Source organism: Thalassophryne amazonica, chromosome 13 (genome assembly GCF_902500255.1).
Source record: "Thalassophryne amazonica chromosome 13, fThaAma1.1, whole genome shotgun sequence".
NCBI lineage: Eukaryota > Metazoa > Chordata > Actinopteri > Batrachoidiformes > Batrachoididae > Thalassophryne > Thalassophryne amazonica.
Genome location: NC_047115.1, coordinates 66,100,595 through 66,112,876, shown reverse-complemented (window position 1 = coordinate 66,112,876; position 12,282 = coordinate 66,100,595). Strand labels below are relative to the sequence as shown.

At 40.6% G+C, this 12,282-nt stretch overlaps 1 protein-coding gene across 2 annotated transcripts in view; it reads left to right on the top strand.

The window, feature by feature from the left end:
• vrk2 (VRK serine/threonine kinase 2) overlaps positions 1 to 12,282 on the top strand; it is a 59,321-nt gene that overhangs the window by 21,057 nt on the left and 25,982 nt on the right. For both annotated transcript variants that reach the window (XM_034184321.1, XM_034184320.1), the window contains one exon: positions 7,129 to 7,261. In XM_034184321.1, coding sequence (XP_034040212.1) covers positions 7,129 to 7,261 — 133 coding nt within the window. The remainder of the gene's footprint in view (positions 1 to 7,128; positions 7,262 to 12,282) is intronic.

Genomic DNA, 12,282 nt, shown 5'->3' with positions numbered 1-12,282 from the left:
TTGTTGTAGTTTTCAGCAAATCTCAGACATGTCTCCTGAGGAATCCCACCCATTCTTCTTTGGTGAATCTCTCAAGCTCCTCCACATTTGATGGTCTTCCAGTATGGATCTTGGTCTTCAGTTCCCCCCTCAGATTTTCAGTGGGATTCAAGTCAGGGCTTTGTGCAGGCCAGTCACTAACATTCACTTTGGTCTTCTGGAGGTAGTTCTTTACTAGGAGCGACATATGTTTTGGGTCGTTGTCGTGTTGAAAGACAAAGTGATGATCCAGACCCAGTTTTGCTGCCCACTGCTTGAGGTTTTCTTTCACGTATCCTTCTTTCTTCATGATTCCTTCCACCTTGAGGAGATTTCCAGTTCCAGCCACACTGAAACATCCCCACAGCATAATACCACACAACATAATACTGAACTGGGGACGGATTCTTTGGGTTATACGCCTTTCTCTTATTTCTCCAAAAGCTAATAAATTTGTCCTCATTCATATTTTAAACATTGTGAGGCCTTGGGTCGGCAATTGTTTCTTTCTTAAAAATTATTTTTTAAGCTCTTCCACAAACTAATATTTTCAACTGAAAGGAAACAGATCATTTGTCAAACCGTGCACGCACATGATCACTATTGTAAAGGAATAACTTGCCCTACTGTGTAGGACAAATTATTGTTGTTGTTGTTTACTATTATTATAATGTAATGAGATGTGGACATGAAGATCATAAAATAAACCAAAATCAATGGCATGCAAATGCCTGAAATAAGGATATAATAATGTGACCTAAGATGTGTCTTTAGGTGCTCATTTTCGATTGGGTGATTTACGCATGCCTCTGCAGCTACGCTATGCTACACCCCCCCCCCCCCCCCCCCCCCCCAAAAAAAAGCACTGTGAATGGGGATACCAGCACAGTGGAGGACAAGGGTGTTTGTCACTAATTTTTAAGAATAAGTGTGATGTGCAGAGCTGTAGTTCATGTAGTGCATAAAGCTGGATCAGCCACAGCATACAGCTACAAAAAAAGAGTAGTGGAAGTGAAACTGAGAAGAGAGGGGAAGCTCTGTGACCAGGGTTTCATGTTCAGACCACAACAGAAGTGATGTTTGTTTTGAACGTGTTGATAGAGAATTATAAGGCCAGAAGGAGTTGCATTGTGTGTTTGTGGCTTTAGATAAAGATTATATCATGGTTTTGACAGAAGAGTTTTGGTATTGTATGAGGAGTGGCAATGAAATATGTGAGGGTGGTGCAGGATATGAATAAGGACAGTGTGACTGCACTGAGATGCGTGGTAGGAATGATAAATGGGTTCATGGTGGAGGTACATTACTGATCCCTTTCTTATTTGTGGTGGTGATTGACATATATCATCAGGCAGGATTCTCCATGGATTATAATGTTTGCACATTACATTGTGTTGTGTAGTTAGAGTAGGAAAAAGGCTGATTTATCCTCATCATTTATTTCATTCACCCATGACACACCCAATTAAACAGAATGGTTTTGTTTATTTTGCATTACTTGGTCTGCCAGACATAGTCTTGTCCTCGTCCAGTGTCGGTTCATTGTCCTTTTTGTTGAATAGTCATGTCATCTTGGTTTTTTATTTTTATGCTGTTGTGGTGTTTATAAGAAGCATAAGGGCAGGGCACTTTAAACTTGGTGTATGAAACACAGAATAAGGAAGTCAAATCAATCAAGGAATCAATACAGCGTTTCACTGGTGTAGTACAGGCCTGGTGGCCCACCAAGCCTATGGAGGAGAAATACCCCTTAATTTAGAAATTCAGAATCATTTTGGTGCACCTCTGGTACTCTGGTCTGTACTGCAGCATGAGGCTAAACCTCTTTAAAGTGTCACAGTTCTGTGAGTGTTTTCACAGACATTCTCCTGCTATAAACATATTTTAGGTCTGACAGTTAGTTTGAGACTACTGTGACACTGGTGGGCACAGTTCCACTAATCCACTAACCGCTAAATATTAAAGCTAATGTTTTTATTAGCGGATTAGCTTTCCAGATAACTTTGAAAACCATCAGCGGACCAATTAGCTTCTGATAAATTTACTTCCGATAACTTTTAGACCGCTAACATATTTTTGCGGGCATAGTGAATAAAGTTTAACAGTGAAAAACATTTGGAAAGTCTGAAATCACAGATTTTAGTGCCTGTCTGTTACATGTTTTGTAACAGACAAACAGCCAGCCATGAATGGTAGAGCTCTGTCCTCTGCAAGCAGAAGAGAGCTGACTACGAAAGAGAAAGGAAGAGGGAGGGAAAAAAAACAAGATAATTTCTCTTCACACCATACAGACCTGCCGGTCATTTCACTGGAGTCTTGCACAGTCAGACAGTTTTGACTTATGGTTATAATTTTAAATAAACTAATTGCAGATATGTTATTGAAATTAACATCACGTCTGTCGTTTTACAAAGTGAAAATATCAGCTATATGTTTTAGTTTTAAAGTAATGCACTAATTTGGAAGGTTTTAGTGTTTAGACACACATGCCACATTGCATTATGGGTACATTAGTTTCCTGATGTCAATGGTTGGCTGGTTGGTATAACACACAGTCCCTGCCAGTAGATGGCAGTGTTCATGGCAGTGTGATCAGCCACACATTCGCTAAAAGTGATGAAGGACTTAACAAACAGAACTTTCAGTTTTCAAATTGCCTTTGTTTTTAACAAATGAAAAAAATTCAATATTTACAAATACAGATTTATTTGTAAAACCCACCACACGTTTCAGTAACTACAACCCCTGGCAAAAATTATGGAATCACCAGCCTTGGAGGATGTTCATTCAGTTGTTTGATTTTGTAGAAAAAAAGCAGATCACAGACATGACACAAAACTAAAGTCATTTCAAATGGCAACTTTCTGGCTTTAAGAAACACTATAAGAAATCAGGAAAAAAAAATTGTGGCAGTCAGTAACGGTTACTTTTTTAGACCAAGCAGAGGGAAAAAAATATGGAATCACTCAATTCTGAGGAAAAAATTATGGAATCATGAAAAACAAAAGAACGCTCCAACACATCACTAGTATTTTGTTGCACCACCTCTGGCTTTTATAACAGCTTGCAATCTCTGAGGCATGGACTTAATGAGTGACAAACAGTACTCTTCATCAATCTGGCTCCAACTTTCTCTGATTGCTGTTGCCAGATCAGCTTTGCAGGTTGGAGCCTTGTCATGGACCATTTTCTTCAACTTCCACCAAAGATTTTCAATTGGATTAAGATCCGGACTATTTGCAGACCATGACATTGACGCTATGTGTCTTTTTGCAAGGAATGTTTTCACAGTTTTTGCTCTATGGCAAGATGCATTATCATCTTGAAAAATGATTCATCATCCCCAAACATCCTTTCAGTTGATGGGATAAGAAAAGTGTCCAAAATATCAATGTAAACTTGTGCATTTATTGATGATGTAATGACAGCCATCTCCCCAGTGCCTTTACCTGACATGCAGCCCCATATCATCAATGACTGTGGAAATTAACATGTTCTCTTCAGGCAGTCATCTTTATAAATCTCATTGGAACGGCACCAAACAAAGGTTCCAGCATCATCACCTTGCCCAATGCAGATTTGAGCTTCATCACTGAATATGACTTTCATCCAGTCATCCACAGTCCACGATTGCTTTTCCTTAGCCCATTGTAACCTTGTTTTTTTTCCTGTTTAGGTCAGGGGTGTCCAAACTTTTTTTAATGAGGGCCAAATACAGAAAAATAAATAAAGGGCCGGGCCACACACTAGGTGACATATTGACACATGAATACTGTGTGTATTTCTAACTCACCTATAACGTGAAGAACATTGCACTCAGTGGGAGCAGTGATGCTGTCCTTTGGATTGAAGGATGGCTGACATGTCAGGAGAAAGTTTGGTGGTTGAGACACGAAGGACTTCACAGAGATGGCTATCAGTCATTCTGGTTCTCAGTCTGCTTTTGTTCTGATTTAACAGAGAAAATGTTTGTTCACATATGTATGTTGAGCCGAATAGGCTCATCATTCTTTTTGCGTGGCGTCTCATCAGAGTAAACTTGGCATTATCCAAACTCTGATAGAATTCAGGGAGGGAGAGAAGCTGATGTTGACTCTTCAGAGAATCATCCCATTGCATTTCAATCAGTTCTAACTGCAGACTCTCTTCCACTTCTTCTGCTTCCACCAGGAAGGGGGTCGAGAACAGCTTGATTTGTTTTTCAATGACAGAAAAGTCTTGGAAACGCTGGTTGAATTCTGTCATGAGAGATGCAGTCACAGACACATATTTCTCCTTTTTAGCAGAAAGGTCGGCCTTTGGAAAAGCAGACTTGATTTCAGACAGCGCAGGGAAGTGTGCAGCATTAAAGCCTCGTAGTTGTGTCGCAAACAGGCGGAGCTTTACGCAGAAGGCTTTCATGTGCGCATACAGGTGTGGTACCAGCTGTTCTTTGCCTTGTAGGTTCTTGTTCAGTGAATTCAGATGATGTGTAAGATCAACTAAAAATGCCAAGTCTGCCAGCCACAGAGGGTCACTTAGTTCATGAAGTGGTTGGCCCTTCTCTTTTAAAAACTGGTCGATTTCTGATCTCAGCTCCTCCGTACAGCAAAAATGATCATCTACTCCCCGCAAAAAAATTAACAGTTGCGCGGTGTCTGTGGCATCTGTGCTCTCATCGCATGCTATCGAGTAAAAATCAAAAGCACAAGCTTTGTCTCTCAGCTGAAGTTTCAAGTTAGCTGACAAGTCCTTTTTCTGGGCACATTATTTCTGTGACTTTGATGAGGCACTGCTTTATGAAATCACCGTCTGAAAACGGTTTGCCGTGCTGGGCAATAAGTTTAGCGACTTCATAACTTGCTGTTGTGGCTTTTTCCTGTATTTTGTTAGCACGAAAAAAAAAAACTGCTGTTGAGCTTGCAGGCTAGCTGCCATTTGCTTGACTTTCTGTGTTCGTTCGGCACTGGTGTACGATGTGTAGCTCTGATCTTTGGTCTCATAGTGCCGACGGACATTATACTCTTTCATCACAGCGTGTTTGAAATCTTATACATTCACTTGCTATTTGGCGTTTTTTCGGTGCTGCCATTTCTTCTTCTTCGGTGCTGTAAAAGTTTTTCTTCGCTTAATTTCGTTTCTGTCGCTGGCTAGATGTTGAAACTGAGAAGTGCAACAAAGTTGAGGTCAAGCTTCTTGTGCGGGCCATATTGAATTATATTTTCAGAATTTGCTGCGGGCCAATAAAAACTGAACAGCGGGCCGTAGTTTGGACACCCCTGGTTTAGGTGTTAATGATGGCTTTCGTTTAGCTTTTCTGTATGTAAATCCCATTTCCTTTAGGCGGTTTCTTACAGTTCGGTCACAGACGTTGACTCCAGTTTCCTCCCATTCGTTCTTCATTTGTTTTGTTGTGCATTTTCGATTTTTGAGACATGTTGCTTTAAGTTTTCTGTCTTGACGCTTTGATGTCTTCCTTGGTCTTCCAGTATGTTTGCCTTTAACAACCTTCCCATGTTGTTTGTTTTTTGGTCCAGAGTTTAGACACAGCTGACTGTGAACAACCAACATCTTTTGCAACATTGCGTGATGATTTACCCTTTTTTAAGAGTTTGATAATCCTCTCCTTTGTTTCAATTGACATCTCTCGTGTTGGAGCCATGATTCATGTCAGTCCACTTGGTGCAACAGCTCTCCAAGGTGTGATCACTCCTTTTTAGATGCAGACTAATGAGCAGATCTGATTTGATGCAGGTGTTAGTTTTGGGGATAAAATTTTACAGGGTGATTCCATAATTTATTCCTCAGAATTGAGTGAGTCCATATTTTTTTCCCTCTGCTTGGTCTAAAAAAGTAACCGTTACTGACTGCCACAATTTTTTTTTTCTTGTTTTCTTATAGTGTTTCTTAAAGCCAGAAAGTTGCCACTTGAAATGACTTTAGTTTTGTGTCATGTCTGTGATCTGCTTTTTTTTTCTACAAAATTAAACAACTGAATGAACATCCTCCGAGGCCGGTGATTCCATAATTTTTGCCAGGGGTTGTATGTGTTGAGTATCACTGGGGTTGAAAAACATTCTATAGGAAGCGCGACTGGAGCCTTTCTTTGGGGCCCTTTCACACATAGTACGAATAAATACAACTGAGGGTGACTCACGGTGGAACAGCGTATGAGCGAACCGCAAAAACATCGAGCCGACGGGCAGGCGTCCACAATGCCACTGCGACGGTTTGTGCATGTGGGAACACAGTGTGAGCAGCTGCGTGATGTGGTTACACATCGCAGAGGGGTGGTATCCATAGCTGAAACAGAACACAGCCTTCCAAGAAAAACACTTGCTACCTACAGTAAAATTTGGAGGTGGTTCCACCATGCTGTGAGGCTGTGTGGCCAGTGCAGGTACTGGGGATCTTGTTAAAGTTGAGGGTCACATGGATTCCAGTCAATATCATCAGATTCTTGAGAACAATGTTCAAGAATCAGTGACAAAGTTGAAGTTGCGCCGGGGCTGGATCTTTCAACAAGATGATGACCCTAAACACTGCTCATAATCTACTAAGGCATTCATGCAGAGGAACAAGTACAACATTTTGGAATGGCCATCTCAGTCCCCAGACCTGAATATTATTTAAAATCTGTGGTGTGATTTTAAGCGGGCTATCCATGCTCAGAAACCAACAAACATGCCTGACTGAACTGGAGATGTTTTGTAAAGAAGAATGATCCAAAATACCTTCAACCAGAATCCAGACTCTCATTTAGAGGCTGTTATTTCTGCAAAAGAAGAATCTACTAAATATTGATGTATTTTTTCTATTGGGGTACCCAAATTTATGCACCTGTCTAATTTTGTTTAAAGAATTATTGCACACTTTCTGTAAGTCCTATAAACTTCATTTCACTTCTCACATATCACTGTGTTTGTCTGCTATATGATATATTTAACTGAAGTTGTTGATCCAAACAACCAATGATTAATAAAGGACAATCATGAAAATTATCAGGGGTGCCAAAACTTTTACATACAACTGTATCTGGCCAATATTAATTTGATCTTTCAAAACAAATATAGAATTCTTTGAGCAGCTATTATCAGTGATAAAGTGAATGTGCTCTAATGTGTGCTGTAGGTGTACCTGGCAGACTATGGCCTGTCCTACAGATATTGTCCTGATGGAGTCCACAAACCATACAAGGAATACCCCAAGAAGGGTCACAATGGAACTATTGAGTACACAAGTATTGATGCCCACAAAGGAGTTGGTAAGTTGTTTTCTTCAGAATTGCAGTCATGTATACAGAGCAGTTTTGTGTTGAATGTGGGGCTTTCTAAATGTTTAGTTTTGCTCACATGCCACTGCAATCAAAAAATTTCCACCAATAAACTCAGCAGTATCATGTTCCTTTTTTGGTGGTTTCCATTTAAACGGTTGATGATTTTCTGAAAAACGTCTTTGTGCTAATCAAATGCTGCAGAAAAAGTGGTAGGCGCAATTTGCATAAAGTTGTGTACTACATGAAAAGGTTTTGAAGTGAGTGAACACAGTTAGTAAATACATCTTACTTCTTAAGCCTCTCTTAAGCCTTTTTTTTTGTCTATGTCAATGGTCATCTTTTCAGTTCCAGAGTATTCATTTTATTCATGTTTCGAATAATCCTGTAAAAACAGCAGCACGTCAAAGCAAAAATAATTATTGTACACATAAAAAGTTCTCGCCTCTTTCATGTTTTTGCCATTTTATGACATTCATTTAAGTATAACTAAGTAAGGTCATACATCATGAATGCAGTGCATTCAGAAATGAAGTATTTAATCTCAATTTGAAAGTAAACCTTTACAATATGATCTAAATTGATTTCAAATATAAAACAATGCATACCGTAAGTGCTCACTGCCTTTTTGAAAAACACAAACGCTTTTACAGCTACTTAGCTTTAGAAGTCATACAACTAAAGAAAAGGAGAGCAGTGGTGTTTTAGTTAAGATTTTTTAATTAATTGTAGCTAGAGCTCAACCAATATAATGGTTGGCTTAAGCTGGGTTTACACTGTGCGCGTTTTGGCCCTTTTTCAGCCGATTTTTCACTCATGCGAGAATGTTTTGGATCATGCCGAGTTTCAGCATATTCGCGTGTCCTGCATCGTGCAGTATACATGGAGTAACGAGCTGCGTTTAACATGTCATGACCACCTCCCGATCGGCAATCCTATGGTCAGATGAAAATCAAACCTGTTTGATATTCTGGTCGGCCGTCGTGAGGGAATCCCGCTGCTGAAGCGCTACAAGCGTCTCTTGCACTGTGCATGTCAAACACCGGAGAGAGCATAAACAGTGATCATCTCTTTGGGAGAGCAGCTTCTGTTTTTTTTCCCCCAGTCTTGTATTTATTTTTATTTTTTTTGTTAAAACCTTGATGTCTCCCATCAAGAGTTTTTGTAAAAATAAGAAATGTAAATAAAGTTTGTGTGTTGCTTCCGGAAACACGAGTCCGATGTGTGGTTTTTGAACATACATGTGACTAGTCATATCGCATCAGAGCATCGGGCCGTACAGTGTGAGAACATTAATCGTGCTCTCTGAACTTTTACACCCTGCGGTTTTGTCGCACAGTTTGAGCTGGAGCCAAGTACACAATTGAAATTATCGTACAGTGTCTGCCCAGCTTTATGATATTGGCCGATATGGGCCTTTCAGACCAAGATATCGGAATCTGCATTATTTTTGCCAATATCAACACTTTCACTTTACCAAAGACGCAATGCATAAAACACACTAACTGTTGGAAACTGTTATTATATACTGTAGTTGTCCAGCAGTGGGTACTTCAACAGCATTGTTAAGCATTTCTGGGACCCCTATCACCCCTTGATCATATTAGCTTCAAGAGACAGAGGTACAGGGAATAGCTGCCTTCATTTTCAATTACAGTGGGTGTTATACAGCGAAAAGAAGCAAGTGGTTCGTTTGCCGCCAGTTAGGTGGGGCCAAAATAGACAAGAAGAGTGTTTTATGGAAATTCAGAGTGATGTGGCATGATGACTGTCAGTGCAATTGAAGGTAGTGTGACTTCAACCAAGGAGATGGTACCGACTGCCATCCAGAGCTGGTACCAGACAACGATCAATAAGGGGGCACAGGTGTTTTGACTGGTGAACACGTTTTACCTCGTATGTTGTGAATGCATGCCAAGCTTATTAAGTTATTGCATTGAGCTGCTTATCCTTATGACCAAGTGAGGTCACAGTGTCTGTGGGCATATGTGAGTGGAGGGGGGGGGGTTGTTAAAAACAAAATAAAAAAAAAACCTGAAGTGTAATGTCCTACAACATTCGCTCTATTTTCACATAGAGTAAAGCAGTGGCGGATATAATTACACTGTGGATTGTTTTCCTTTTTAGAGCAGTGTGAAAATTGACCGGAACGGGGACCAACTCGGATATGTGTGCTCACGGTATCTATATATATATACAGTGAGGAAAATAAGTATTTGAACACCCTGCAATTTTGCAAGTTCTCCCACTTAGAAATCATTGAGGGGTCTGAAATTTTCATCTTAGGTGCATGTCCACTGTGAGAGACAAAATGTAAAAAAAAAAACAAAATCCAGAAATCACAATATATGATTTTTTTAAATACTTTATTTGTATGTTACTGCTGCAAATAAGTATTTGAACACCTACCAATCAGCAAGAATTCTGGCTCAATCAGACCTGTTAATTTTTCTTTAAGAAGCCCTCTTATTCTGCACTCTTTACCTGTATTAATTGCACCTGTTTGAACTTGTTACCTGTATAAAAGACACCTGTTCACACACTACATCAATCACACTCCAACCTATCCACCATGGCCAAGACCAAAGAGCTGTCTAAGGACACCAGGGACAAAACTGTAGATCTGCACAAGGCTGGAATGGACTGCAGGACAACAGGCAAGCAGCTTGGTAGAAGACAACAACTGTTATGATTATTTACTAGAAAGTGGAAGAAACACAAGATGACTGTCAATCTCCCTCGGTCTCAGATTCCATGCAAGATCTCACTTTGTGGGGTAAGGATGATTCTGAGAAAGCTCAGAACTACACAGGAGGACCTGGTCAACGACCTGAAGAGAGCTGGGACCACAGTCACAAAGATTACATTACTAACACATGATGCTGTCATAGCTTAAAATCCTGCAGGGCAGCAAGTTCCCCCTGCTCAAGCCAGCACATGTCCAGGCCCATTTGAAGTTCACCAGTGACCATCTGGATGATCCAGAGGAGGCATGGGAGAAGGTCATGTGGTCAGATGAGACCAGAATAGAGCTTTTTGGAATCAACTCTACTTACCATGTTTAGAGGATGAGAACAACCCCAAGAAAACCATCCCAACCGTGAAGCATGGGCGTGGAAATATCATACTCTGGGGGTGCTCTTCTGCAAAGGGGACAGGACGACTGCACCGTATTGAAGGGAGGATGGATGGTGTCATGCATTGCAAGATTTTGGCAAACAACCTCCTTCCCTCAGTAAGAGCATTGAAGATGGGTCATGGCTGGGTCTTCCAGCATGACAATGACCCCAAACACACAGCCAGGGAAACTAAGGAGGAGCTCCGTAAGAAGCATTTCAAAGTCCTGGAGTGGCCTGGCCAGTCTCCAGACCTGAACTCAATAGAAAATCTTTGGAGGGAGCTGAAACTCCAAACCTGAAAGATTTGGAGATCTGTATGGAGGAGTGGACCAAAATCCCTGCTGCAGTGTGTGAAAACTTGGTCAAGAACGACAGGAAACATTTGACCTCTGTAATTGCAAACAAAGGCTACTGTACCAAATATTAACATTGATTTTCACAGGTGTTCAAATACTTATTTGCAGAAGCAACATACAAATAAATTATTAAAAAATCATACATTGTGATTTCCGGATTTTATTTTATTTTATTTGGTTTTTTTTTTTTTAGATTATGTCTCTCACAGTGGACATGCACCTAAGATGAAAATTTCAGACCCCTCCATGATTTCTAAGTGGGGGAACTTGCAAAATCGCAGGGTGTTCAAATACTTATTTTCCTCACTGTATATATAAACTCAGGAGTGGTGGCAATTAACTGTGTTTGTTTCCAGAGTGGAGGGTTCCCGGTTCAAGGCCATCCCTTCTCATTCTCCACGTAATGGGAAGTTGGGGAAGGTCATGGTGAAGGGCATCCTGTGTACAACGCGTGCCAAATCAACATGCAGATCCGCCTTAGATCTACTGTGGTGACCCTGAGTGAAAACAAAAGGAGAAGCCGAAGGGACTTACTTAATGTTAAAAAAAAAATCTTTACACAAATGACCTAACTAATCTACTTTGTGTGGCATTGTCCATACCAGCAAAAGTCCAGACTAGTTTTCAGTACATTCAAGCATGAGAGAGAAAGTCTCTTATCTCATATTTGCCCTCAATTGTTTTTAATCCTGGTCCAGGGTCAAAACTGATGATCCACTTTGACCAGTTTAGTTTTGTATGCTGGGATGAATGAAGCTGGAATGAGCTGAAGCTGACAGGCTCACCTCGGTTTGGCTGTTCTTTTGTGGACTGGGTTTTTCATGTGGCGCTTAGCTAACCATGGAACACTGAGCTAGCTGCTACCAGTACTAACCTACAAGTACAGAAAAGTTCCATTTGAGGGAAAAACTGGAGCAGAGATTTCATAAATGAGCTATTTGGGCAATTAATCACACAACAAGCCATATTATTACAGATACGTGTGCAGAAAAGGCAGTCAGGGTCGACCAACAGTAACTACTGTTTGCTGTAAAGCTGCGTGACTCATTTGGCTCATAGTCCTGCTGTCACTCAAGCTGACCACGATGCCACCTCATCTTAAATGTATTAAATGCATTTTTTTTAATTCCTTAAAATTCATGTCATTTGATGTAATGAAGTTTGAGATTTTTTTCTTTCTTTTTGGCACAACCCGTTTACAGCAGTTTCTTTGCATGGACCTTGCTATAAGGAGTGCCCTTGCAGTTTGCAGCATCTTTGTTTTTCAGTACATGTAAAATGGTCTCTCCAGCCCTCCACCCTCCGCCTCCCTCGGCTGGTATTGGGAACACATTAACTGGCAAATTGCCTGCATGCTCCCTCTCTTCATTGACCATTGATTCTCTATCCAAACCCTCTGCTGAATTCCCCGGCACAGTCTCTGTTTAACAATTCCCTAATTAGCCAAGGTCATAACCTGTATCGTGTATTCATCCCTCATTAATTAAAGGCTTTGATGTTTGGGTAGAGCAAGGCCTGAGTCACAGATAACCTCAGT